At 39.6% G+C, this 12,599-nt stretch overlaps 1 protein-coding gene across 2 annotated transcripts in view; it reads right to left on the reverse strand.

The window, feature by feature from the left end:
* Positions 1–10,638, reverse strand: part of LOC133644948 (protocadherin Fat 4-like) — a 99,565-nt gene extending 88,927 nt beyond the window's left edge. The window contains exons 1-2 of one of the 2 annotated variants that reach the window (XM_062039712.1): positions 10,552–10,638; positions 296–1,218 (exon numbers count right to left, since the gene is read on the reverse strand). In XM_062039712.1, coding sequence (XP_061895696.1) covers positions 296–1,090 — 795 coding nt within the window. In that variant the 5' untranslated portion in view covers positions 1,091–1,218; positions 10,552–10,638. Of the gene's footprint in view, positions 1–295; positions 1,219–10,531 lie in introns of both variants that reach the window. The other variant, XM_062039711.1, reaches the window with a different exon arrangement.
* Positions 10,639–12,599: the final 1,961 nt, after the last annotated feature.

Genomic DNA, 12,599 nt, shown 5'->3' on the forward strand with positions numbered 1-12,599 from the left:
ACTAAGAACCTACAGAGCCAATGTCCTAGTACTAAGTACCTACAGAGCCATGGTTCTAGTACTAAGAACCTACAGAGCCAAGGTCCTAGTACTAAGAACCTACAGAGCCAAGGTCCTATTACTAAGAACCTACAGAGCCAAGGTCCTATTACTAAGAACCTACAGAGCCAATGTCCTAGTACTAAGAACCTACAGAGCCAATGTCCTAGTACTAAGAACCTACAGAGCCATGGTTCTAGTACTAAGAACCTACAGAGCCAAGGTCCTAGTACTAAGAACCTACGGAGCTTCTCACCTGCAGGATGCTTCTTGGTAGCTCCTCCAGGTTCTCCTGGACGTTGACGGCGTAAGGAGAGAGCTCAAACGTGGGCGGGCAGTCGTTGACGTCCAGCACCACGATGTTGACTGTCGCCCGGTCCACTCTGGGACTGCTCCCGCGGTCCGAAGCTTGGACGGTCAGCGAGTACGACGCCCGGGCCTCGCGGTCCAGCTGCTTGGCCACCGAGACCATCCCCGTGACCGAGTCCACCCTGAAGTCTCCGTTGGCGTTCCCCTCCGAGACGGAGAAGCGGATCTGTCCGTTGGTGCCTTCGTCCGCGTCGCTGGCAGACAGCTGGAGGATGTCGGTCCCGGTCAGGGTGTCCTCCTGGATCTCCGTGTCGTAAATGTTCTGCGAGAAGCCCGGCGTGTTGTCGTTGACGTCCAGCACCAGCATGGTGACGTCCATGGTGGACGACAGAGGCGGCGTGCCTTTATCGCTCGCCACCACCGTCAGGGTGTAGTTGGACTGCTCCTCTCGGTCCAGTTCTCCCATCAGCCGGACGTCGCCGTCGATGTTACCGATGCTGAACTTGTTACCCAAGGGCCCTCGGAGCGAGTACTCCACGTAGCTGTTGGGCCCGCTGTCGGCGTCCGTGGCCTGCGCCGTGAAGACCACCGTGTCCACCGCCGTGTTCTCCTGGATGTACGTCCTCTTCTGGGAGGTGAACGTGGGCGAGCAGTCGTTGACGTCCAGGAGGATGACCGACACCTGGGCGGTGCTGGTGAAGCGGGTCGCCGGGGGCGGAGCCAGGTCGTTGACGGTGACCATCAGGTTGTAAAAGGACTGCGTCTCTCGGTCCAAGGCCTTGCGGGTCCGGAGGACGCCCTCTTTGGATACGAGGAAGTGGGCCTGGGGATCTCCGGACACTATCTTGTAGAGAAGTTGTGCGTTGGGACCTGGAAGACACGACACAGGTGGGTCTCGGTGGGAAACTTTCAAAATGACAGAAAAAACATGGCAACTTTCAAAAGTCACATAAAACGTGGACTGGAACAGGAACAGGAAGTCTGCTGCCCTCGGAAAAGAGCAGACAGGAAACCACCGATTGTTGTTCAGACGTGACACAAAGTTGTTTGTTTCCTGTTTGCAAACATGGCGTTTCACTTTTTATACAATTTTCATCTCAGTTCAACTTCCTGTTTATCCTTTTCCATTTTTCAGATGTCATGAAGACAAATAAAATCCTCCTTCCATTCCATCTCGGTGTGTCCATCCCGTGTATACGCCCACCACTTTGGGAGAAAAGCAGGCTTCGCTACACATCCTAAATGCAGCTCTGCCAACTATCCGCCAGTCGTTTACAGCTATGGAGAGTTTCAACTTTGTTGTAGTTTGCTAACCTATGATGTAAAGCGAGCATGTAGCTCACATCTTAAAAGGTCATGTTAACATGTAGCTAACCTCACATGATGTCAAAATGCAATGTTAGCGCGTCGCTAACCTAGCATTATGTTAAAATGTAATGTTAGCATGTAGCTCCTATAGCTATACTGGCACTGCTAACATTGTCCTGTCCCACTCCTCAATGTACGTTACATTTTATTGTATTGTTTTACATACAATAGTTCTTTTTGAAAGGCATGTTACATGTTAAAATGGTGATGTTTTGAAGGGACCAAGCACCGTTGAAATGGATTTTAATGTATTTCAATGGGCCATTTTCTTTCAAGGTATGAGCTGTGTGATGAAATAAACTGGTATCCAGCAAGTACCACTGTAGTACAATGTATTAATACAATGGCGGTGATATAATGGTACACTACACAAGTACCACTGTAGTACAATGTATTAATACAATGGCGGTGATATAATGGTACACTACACAAGTACCACTGTAGTACAATGTATTAATACAATGGCGGTGATATAATGGTACACTACACAAGTACCACTGTAGTACAATGTATTAATACAATGGCGGTGATATAATGGTACACTACACAAGTACCACTGTAGTACAATGTATTAATACAATGGCGGTGATATAATGGTACACTACACAAGTACCACTGTAGTACAATGTATTAATACAATGGCGGTGATATAATGGTACACTACACAAGTACCACTGTAGTACAATGTATTAATACAATGGTGGTGATATAATGGTACACTACACAAGTACCACTGTAGTACAATGTATTAATACAATGGCGGTGATATAATGGTACACTACACAAGTACCACTGTAGTACAATGTATTAATACAATGGCGGTGATATAATGGTACACTACACAAGTACCACTGTAGTACAATGTATTAATACAATGGCGGTGATATAATGGTACACTACACAAGTACCACTGTAGTACAATGTATTAATACAATGGCGGTGATATAATGGTACACTACACAAGTACCACTGTAGTACAATGTATTAATACAATGGTGGTGATATAATGGTACACTACACAAGTACCACTGTAGTACAATGTATTAATACAATGGCGGTGATATAATGGTACACTACACAAGTACCACTGTAGTACAATGTATTAATACAATGGCGGTGATATAATGGTACACTACACAAGTACCACTGTAGTACAATGTATTAATACAATGGCGGTGACATAATGGCACACTACACAAGTACCACTGTAGTACAATGTATTAATACAATGGCGGTGATATAATGGTACACTACACAAGTACCACTGTAGTACAATGTAAGTAATACAATGGCGGTGATATAATGGTACACTACACAAGTAACACTGTAGTACAATGTATTAATACAATGGCGGTGATATAATGGTACACTACACAAGTACCACTGTAGTACAATGTATTAATACAATGGCGGTGATATAATGGGACACTACACAAGTACCACTGTAGTACAATGTAAGTAATACAATGGCGGTGATATATACTGGTACACTACACAAGTACCACTGTAGTACAATGTATTAATACAATGGCTGTGATATAATGGGACACTACACAAGTACCACTGTAGTACAATGTAAGTAATACAATGGCGGTGATATAATGGTACACTACACAAGTACCACTGTAATAGAATGTAAGTAACACAATGGCGGTGATATAATGGTACACTACACAAGTACCACTGTAGTACAATGTATTAATACAATGGCTGTGATATAATGGGACACTACACAAGTACCACTGTAGTACAATGTAAGTAATACAATGGCGGTGATATAATGGTACACTACACAAGTACCACTGTAATAGAATGTAAGTAACACAATGGCGGTGATATAATGGTACACTACACAAGTACCACTGTAATAGAATGTAAGTAATACAATGGCGGTGATATAATGGTACACTACACAAGTACCACTGTAATAGAATGTAAGTAATACAATGGCGGTGATATAATGGTACACTACACAAGTACCACTGTAATAGAATGTAAGTAATACAATGGCGGTGATATAATGGTACACTACACAAGTACCACTGTAATAGAATGTAAGTAATACAATGGCGGTGATATAATGGTACACTACACAAGTACCACTGTAGTACAATGTAAGTAATACAATGGCGGTGATATAATGGTACACTACACAAGTACCACTGTAATAGAATGTAAGTAACACAATGGCGGTGATATAATGGTACACTACACAAGTACCACTGTAGTACAATGTATTAATACAATGGCTGTGATATAATGGGACACTACACAAGTACCACTGTAGTACAATGTAAGTAATACAATGGCAGTGATATAATGGTACACTACACAAGTACCACTGTAATAGAATGTAAGTAACACAATGGCGGTGATATAATGGTACACTACACAAGTACCACTGTAATAGAATGTAAGTAATACAATGGCGGTGATATAATGGTACACTACACAAGTACCACTGTAATAGAATGTAAGTAATACAATGGCGGTGATATAATGGTACACTACACAAGTACCACTGTAATAGAATGTAAGTAATACAATGACGGTGATATAATGGTACACTACACAAGTACCACTGTAATAGAATGTAAGTAATACAATGGCGGTGATATAATGGTACACTACACAAGTACCACTGTAATAGAATGTAAGTAATACAATGGCGGTGATATAATGGTACACTACACAAGTACCACTGTAATAGAATGTAAGTAATACAATGGCGGTGATATAATGGTACACTACACAAGTACCACTGTAATAGAATGTAAGTAATACAATGGCGGTGATATAATGGTACACTACACAAGTACCACTGTAATAGAATGTAAGTAATACAATGGCGGTGATATAATGGTACACTACACAAGTACCACTGTAATAGAATGTAAGTAATACAATGGCGGTGATATAATGGTACACTACACAAGTACCACTGTAGTACAATGTAAGTAATACAATGGCGGTGATATAATGGTACACTACACAAGTACCACTGTAATAGAATGTAAGTAACACAATGGCGGTGATATAATGGTACACTACACAAGTACCACTGTAGTACAATGTATTAATACAATGGCTGTGATATAATGGGACACTACACAAGTACCACTGTAGTACAATGTAAGTAATACAATGGCAGTGATATAATGGTACACTACACAAGTACCACTGTAATAGAATGTAAGTAACACAATGGCGGTGATATAATGGTACACTACACAAGTACCACTGTAATAGAATGTAAGTAATACAATGGCGGTGATATAATGGTACACTACACAAGTACCACTGTAATAGAATGTAAGTAATACAATGGCGGTGATATAATGGTACACTACACAAGTACCACTGTAATAGAATGTAAGTAATACAATGACGGTGATATAATGGTACACTACACAAGTACCACTGTAATAGAATGTAAGTAATACAATGGCGGTGATATAATGGTACACTACACAAGTACCACTGTAATAGAATGTAAGTAATACAATGGCGGTGATATAATGGTACACTACACAAGTACCACTGTAATAGAATGTAAGTAACACAATGGCGGTGATATAATGGTACACTACACAAGTACCACTGTAATAGAATGTAAGTAATACAATGGCGGTGATATAATGGTACACTACACAAGTACCACTGTAATAGAATGTAAGTAATACAATGGCGGTACACTACACAAGTAGTTGTTGAAGTAAGATATCCCACATCTGGACATGAGTGCTGACTGCCTGCTAGCTTAAATTGAGTTTCTACTTTGCTCCCAGGCTTAAATGTGCAGAATTAACTCAACTTGGTGGCTAAATTTGATTTGGAGCAGCCGACCTCCTGTCTGGGTTCACCTTGGAGCTGGTGCTATGAAACTGCAAACAAAGCTGCCAGTGTTTTTACACGGACCTTGGATTAAAAACAGTATTGTGAAGGTTTCCTGGCATCCATTGTTCCGCGTGACAGTGTCAGATATGCCGAAGCGGTGGTGAAATTGTCGCTAAATGCATTATCCACTTCCATTTCCACAAATTGTGCACGCCGCTGAAGATGCAATCTTGTCACCAGCTAAGACCCACAAGGTCCAGCAGCATCATTGAGCATGCGGTATCAGGGGTGTCCAAAGTGCGGCTCATTTTGTGGAATATTCAAATATAAAAGTAGAATAAAAGAGCAAACAGGTGACATTTAATGATAAAAGCTTACAATGTTGACTCTAATAACACAAAGCTGCCATGCAGGCTGTTTTTTTCTCTTTAAAACGTTGCTCAAAAAATAATAATGAATCAAAATCAATGTTATGAATGACTGACTTATTTAAGGTTCCAAGTACTTCACAACATCGGGGCAAATAATTGCATATTTTGTGTTTAGGCCATAAAAAGCAGGGTTGTCATTGACAAAGACAACATAAACATTGTATTGACAGATGGACCTAAAGTTGATCGAGAGATTTACTTTGAATGTTGAATAAAAAAGAAAAAAGATAATGATATGACTTAAGGTAGTTTGAATACAGTAATTTTAGTGGGATTTTATTTTAACTGTCAATGCTCAAAAAATATTAAAAATCACAACACTGATTAAAATCAGTGTGAGTTTCTACTTAAAATCAGTGTTGAAATGAATTATTGACCTATTGAAGGCTCCAATTACTTCACATTAAATATTTCACTTAGAAATGTTTTTGGGGTGGGGGGGAATATTGCATATGTTTTGTGTTTGCCATAAAAAACAGGGTTTTCTTTTATAAAAAGGGCTTTTTAAAAATGTTTTTTTTTTTTTATTATTTAAAAAATTAACGGACAGATTTAAAGCTGAAGAATTTGTGTTTTTTGAAAACAACAAAAACACTGTCAATGCTCAAAAAATAATAACTAATTAACATCAATATCGTTATAAATTATTGACCTATTTAAGGTTCTAATTACTTCACTTCAAATATTCTATTTTATAAAATTTGGGGGGAAATTGTTGTGTTTGCCATAAAAAACAGGTTTTCTTTAACAAAAGTGTAGTGTGTTTAACATAAAAAAAGGTTTTCTTTAACAAAATTGTTGTGTTTGCCGTAAAAAAACAGGTTTTCTTTAACAAAATTGTTGTGTTTTCCATTAAAAAAATGGTTTTCTTTAACAAAAGTGTTGTGTGTTTAACATAAAAAAAAGGTTTTCTTTAACAAAAGTGTTGTGTGTTTAACATAAAAAAAGGTTTTCTTTAACAAAATTGTTGTGTTTGCCATAAAAAACAGGTTTTCTTTAACAAAATTGTTGTGTTTTCCATTAAAAAAATGGTTTTCTTTAACAAAAGTGTTGTGTGTTTAACATAAAAAAAAGCTTTTCTTTAACAAAAGTGTTGTGTGTTTAACATAAAAAAAAAGGTTTTCTTTAACAAAATTGTTGTTTGCCGTAAAAAAACAGGTTTTCTTTAACAAAATTGTTGTGTTTGCCAAAAAAAACAGGTTTTCTTTTACAGAATTGTTGTGTTTTCCATTAAAAAACTGGTTTTCTTTAACAAAAGTGTTGTGTGTTTAACATAAAAAAAAGGTTTTCTTTAACAAAAGTGTTGTGTGTTTAACATAAAAAAAGGTTTTCTTTAACAAAATTGTTGTGTTTGCCATAAAAAACAGGTTTTCTTTAACAAAATTGTTGTGTTTTCCATTAAAAAAATGGTTTTCTTTAACAAAAGTGTTGTGTGTTTAACATAAAAAAAAGCTTTTCTTTAACAAAAGTGTTGTGTGTTTAACATAAAAAAAAAGGTTTTCTTTAACAAAATTGTTGTTTGCCGTAAAAAAACAGGTTTTCTTTAACAAAATTGTTGTGTTTGCCAAAAAAAACAGGTTTTCTTTTACAGAATTGTTGTGTTTTCCATTAAAAAACTGGTTTTCTTTAACAAAAGTGTTGTGTGTTTAACATAAAAAAAAGGTTTTCTTTAACAAAATTGTTGTTTGCCGTAAAAAAACAGGTTTTCTTTAACAAAATTGTTGTGTTTGCCAAAAAAAACAGGTTTTCTTTAACCAAATTGTTGTGTGTTTGCCGTAAAAAAACGGGTTTTCTTTAACAAAACATGTTTGTATATGTTTTTTTGGCAGATAAACCTCAGGTTCATTGAGATTTAAGCCTTGTATAATAATTAAAAATATATACAAAATAACTTATGACTTATTTTTTACATTTTTATGACTGAGACCCTTTTGGGTCCCTGGGAACAACCTTGAAGGGGGCCCTAAAAGTTAAAAAATTAATATATATGTATTTTGGAAAAAAACCTATCAAAATGGCTGCCGCATGCTTTGCTCTGTATGATCTATAATGTCTAACCTCAGCCCCAATGAGTGGGATGGCTCATGTGGAAAACAAGCGCACCTTCCCACACTGTGGGGGTGCTATTTAAGTGAGCTCTTATCAAAGGCATGAGTGCCGCTTCCACCCCAGTTCACACACAAAGAGCCAGGCGCTCAAAGGGGCGGGGCTTAGGAAGCGCCAACAATGGCCGTGTTTTATTTTGGTGGTGGGAAGGCGGCCATGCTGAATGTAGGTCACAACTTTAGAGCAGAATGGAAAGTTGTTTACCTGATGTTGATCACATGACCTGCGTGCTACACTTTCTTTACAGCGTGACAAGGTAGCGCATAACGTGCTGCTCACTGCTCCCCTCACCTCCCAGGGGGTGATCAAGGGTGATGGGTCAAATGCAGAGAATAATTTCACCACACCTAGTGTGTGTGTGACAATCATTGATACTTTTATAATATATGTAAACTCCGCCCCTCCCGCTAAAACTGCTATATGTAAACTCCGCCCCTCCCGCTAAAACACTGCTATATGTAAACTCCGCCCCTCCCGCTAAAACACTGCTATATGTAAACTCCGCCCCTCCCGCTAAAACTGCTATATGTAAACTCCGCCCCTCCCGCTAAAACACTGCTGTATGTAAACTCCGCCCCTCCCGCTAAAACACTGCTATATGTAAACTCCGCCCCTCCCGCTAAAACACTGCTATATGTAAACTCCGCCCCTCCCGCTAAAACACTGCTATATGTAAACTCCGCCCCTCCCGCTAAAACACTGCTATATGTAAACTCCGCCCCTCCCGCTAAAACACTGCTATATGTAAACTCCGCCCCTCCCGCTAAAACTGCTATATGTAAACTCCGCCCCTCCCGCTAAAACACTGCTGTATGTAAACTCCGCCCCTCCCGCTAAAACACTGCTATATGTAAACTCCGCCCCCGCTAAAACACTGCTATATGTAAACTCCGCCCCTCCCACTAAAACACTGCTGTATGTAAACTCCGCCCCTCCCGCTAAAACACTGCTGTATGTAAACTCCGCCCCTCCCGCTAAAACACTGCTATATGTAAACTCCGCCCCCCGCTAAAACACTGCTGTATCATAAACTCCGCCCCTCCCGCTAAAACACTGCTGTATGTAAACTCCGCCCCCCGCTAAAACACTGCTATATGTAAACTCCGCCCCTCACGCTAAAACACTGCTATATCGTAAACTCCGCCCCTCCCGCTAAAACACTGCTATATGTAAACTCCGCCCCCCGCTAAAACACTGCTATATGTAAACTCCGCCCCTCCCGCTAAAACACTGCTATATCGTAAACTCCGTCCCTCCCGCTAAAACACTGCTATATGTAAACGCCGCCCCTCCCACTAAAACACTGCTATACGTAAACTCCGCCCCTCACGCTAAAACACTGCTGTATCGTAAACTCCGCCCCTCCCGCTAAAACACTGCTATATGTAAACCCCGCCCCCCACTAAAACACTGCTATATGTAAGCGCCGCCCCTCCCACTAAAACACTGCTATATCGTAAACTCCGCCCCTCCCGCTAAAACACTGCTATATCGTAAACTCCGCCCCTCCCGCTAAAACACTGCTATATCGTAAACTCCGCCCCTCCCACTAAAACACTGCTATATCGTAAACTCCGTCCCTCCCGCTAAAACACTGCTATATCGTAAACTCCGCCCCCTCACTGCTATGTCGTAAACTCCGCCCCTCTCACTGCTATGTCGTAAACTCCGCCCCTCTCACTGCTATATCGTAAACTCCGCCCCTCTCACTGCTATATCGTAAACTCCGCCCCTCTCACTGCTATATGGTAAACCCCGCCCCTCTCACTGCTATATCGTAACCTCCGCCCCTCTCACTGCTATATCTTAAACTCCGCCCCTCACTGCTATGTCGTAAACCCCGCCCCTCTCACTACTATATGTAAACTCCGCCCCTCTCACTGCTATATCGTAAACTCCGCCCCTCTCACTGCTTTATCGTAAACTCCGCCCCTATCACTATCGTACAAGAAAATGCAAAACCAAAAAAAGAATAAACCTTTGAAACACAAAACAAATAAAAGTGTCCAAAAATATGAATGTTGGCGTCGAAAATATGCACCAAAAATATTGTATTTATTTGTTGCCAAAATAAATGTCAATTTATATTTCGAGACCAAATTTTACTGGCAGTGTTTTGTCTCCGTATAAATGTAGAAGCTGAAATAGGTCAGTGTCTTAAAGTATATGATAAAGTAGAGAGCTCCTAGTTTACTAAGTTTCACAATGTTCCCAAAGAAGAAAGTAAATGTGTTTGAGACAACTGGGACGCAGAAAGCTTCTAAAACAGTGGACTAAAAAGCGATCTTTGTGTATGTGTCTAATGTTCCTAATAGCCACGAGTGTATTATAAGCACATTCAAGTGTCTTATAAGCACATTCAAAGATGAAAACAACAGCAAAGCACATTAAAAGACGACAAGAACAGCAAATAGCAGCAGAAAGTTGTACTTATCTCTTACATCCGAGCCTTGGAACTTACTAGCGCTAGCTTACTAGCATGTAGCGTTCTCTTCTTCTACGGCTAAACACGCTGAAATGACAACCGTCGCCCCCTAGTGTAGGAGAGGCACACTGCATGTGGTCAACAGTCAGCACCGTAGACATGTTGTAAGGGTACGCAGCATGGAGCGCTACTGCCTACTGGCACAGACGAGATGCGGGGCCGCCATCTTGGAGTGGTGATCCGCTCCACTCAGTGCAATTCATTTGTCAGGAGCAATGAACTGTCAGCGCATTTAATTCATCTTACCTCACTGAATACCACTGATTTTCACCCGCTTTTTTGTCATACGTGTAGCTATGATAAAGGACACATGTTTTATTATTCATAGTTTGCTTAACAGTAATATAATATTCTTATATGCTATAAGTGACCAGACGTCCGAGATCAAAACTGGGAATATAATCAGTATATAGTCAGCTATTTTGAAGTGGAAGAAACAATGTGATGAGGTTATGTATACATGCTACATAAACAATGTATGAATACATTAAATATCTATATATCTTATAGACTGTATCTCTGTTGCTGAGTTTATTCTGTCTTGACACTTTGTATTGATATTTTCTATTACATTATTCACTTAAATGTTCATGATTACAGTGATTGTTTTATATGTATGTTTTATGTATGTCACTTTGGATAAAAGCGTCTGCCAAATAATTCAACATAACATATATAAACTTATTTCTTATTTCAGCTTTATGTTATTCAAGTATGACATTTTTAAATGTAATTAATTTCATTGACAAGCAATTCTATTATGGTCATACTCTTGTTTGCTAGCGGCTAGGATTTCAGTACTATTGAAGATCTTTGCTCCTTCTCAACTCTGTGCTAATATTCTTTTCACAAAATACAACCAATAGTACGTTAATGTTAAATCTTACTAGTGAAAAGTAATCCCCCGATTCCTATTTTCAACAGTCCACTCATTTGAGCAGGAAAACGCTGAACACCATCTTTGTTTTCTACCTGTCAACTGTCAGTTTAGCATCTTTGTTTTCTACCTGTCAACTGTCAGTTTAGCGTCTTTGTTTTCTACCTGTCAACTGTCAGATTAGCATCTTTGTTTTCTACCTGTCAGCCGTCAGTTTAGCATCTTTGTTTTCTACCTGTCAACTGTCAGTTTAGCATCTTTGTTTTCTACCTGTCAACTGTCAGTTTAGCATCTTTGTTTTCTACCTGTCAACTGTCAGTTTAGCATCTTTGTTTTCTACCTGTCAACTGTCAGTTTAGCATCTTTGTTTTCTACCTGTCAACTGTCAGTTTAGCATCTTTGTTTTATACCTGTCAACTGTCAGTTTAGCATCTTTGTTTTCTACCTGTCAACTGTCAGTTTAGCATCTTTGTTTTATACCTGTCAACTGTCAGTTTAGCATCTTTGTTTTCTACCTGTCAACTGTCAGTTTAGCATCTTTGTTTTCTACCTGTCAACTGTCAGTTTAGCATCTTTGTTTTCTATCTGTCAACTGTCAGTTTAGCATCTTTGTTTTCTACCTGTCAACTGTCAGTTTAGCATCTTTGTTTTCTACCTGTCAACTGTCAGTTTAGCATCTTTGTTTTCTACCTGTCAACTGTCAGTTTAGCATCTTTGTTTTCTACCTGTCAACTGTCAGTTTAGCATCTTTGTTTTCTACCTGTCAACTGTCAGTTTAGCATCTTTGTTTTCTACCTGTCAACTGTCAGTTTAGCATCTTTGTTTTCTACCTGTCAACTGTCAGTTTAGCATCTTTGTTTTCTACCTGTCAACTGTCAGTTTAGCATCTTTGTTTTCTACCTGTCAACTGTCAGTCTAAGCTGGTCGCCGGCTCCTCATCACCACTTCAAGATGGCGGCCCAATTTCTAGTAAAACTAGTAAAATAATTCCACTTCCAACAAGATAAAACATGCTGCGGTAAATTGTATAAGATTTTTATGTTTCACACACACACACACACACACACACACACACACACACACACACACACACACACACACACACACACACACACACACACACACACACACACACACACACACACAC

The sequence above is a fragment of the Entelurus aequoreus genome, linkage group LG28, assembly GCF_033978785.1.
Source record: "Entelurus aequoreus isolate RoL-2023_Sb linkage group LG28, RoL_Eaeq_v1.1, whole genome shotgun sequence".
Classification (NCBI taxonomy): Eukaryota; Metazoa; Chordata; class Actinopteri; order Syngnathiformes; family Syngnathidae; genus Entelurus; species Entelurus aequoreus.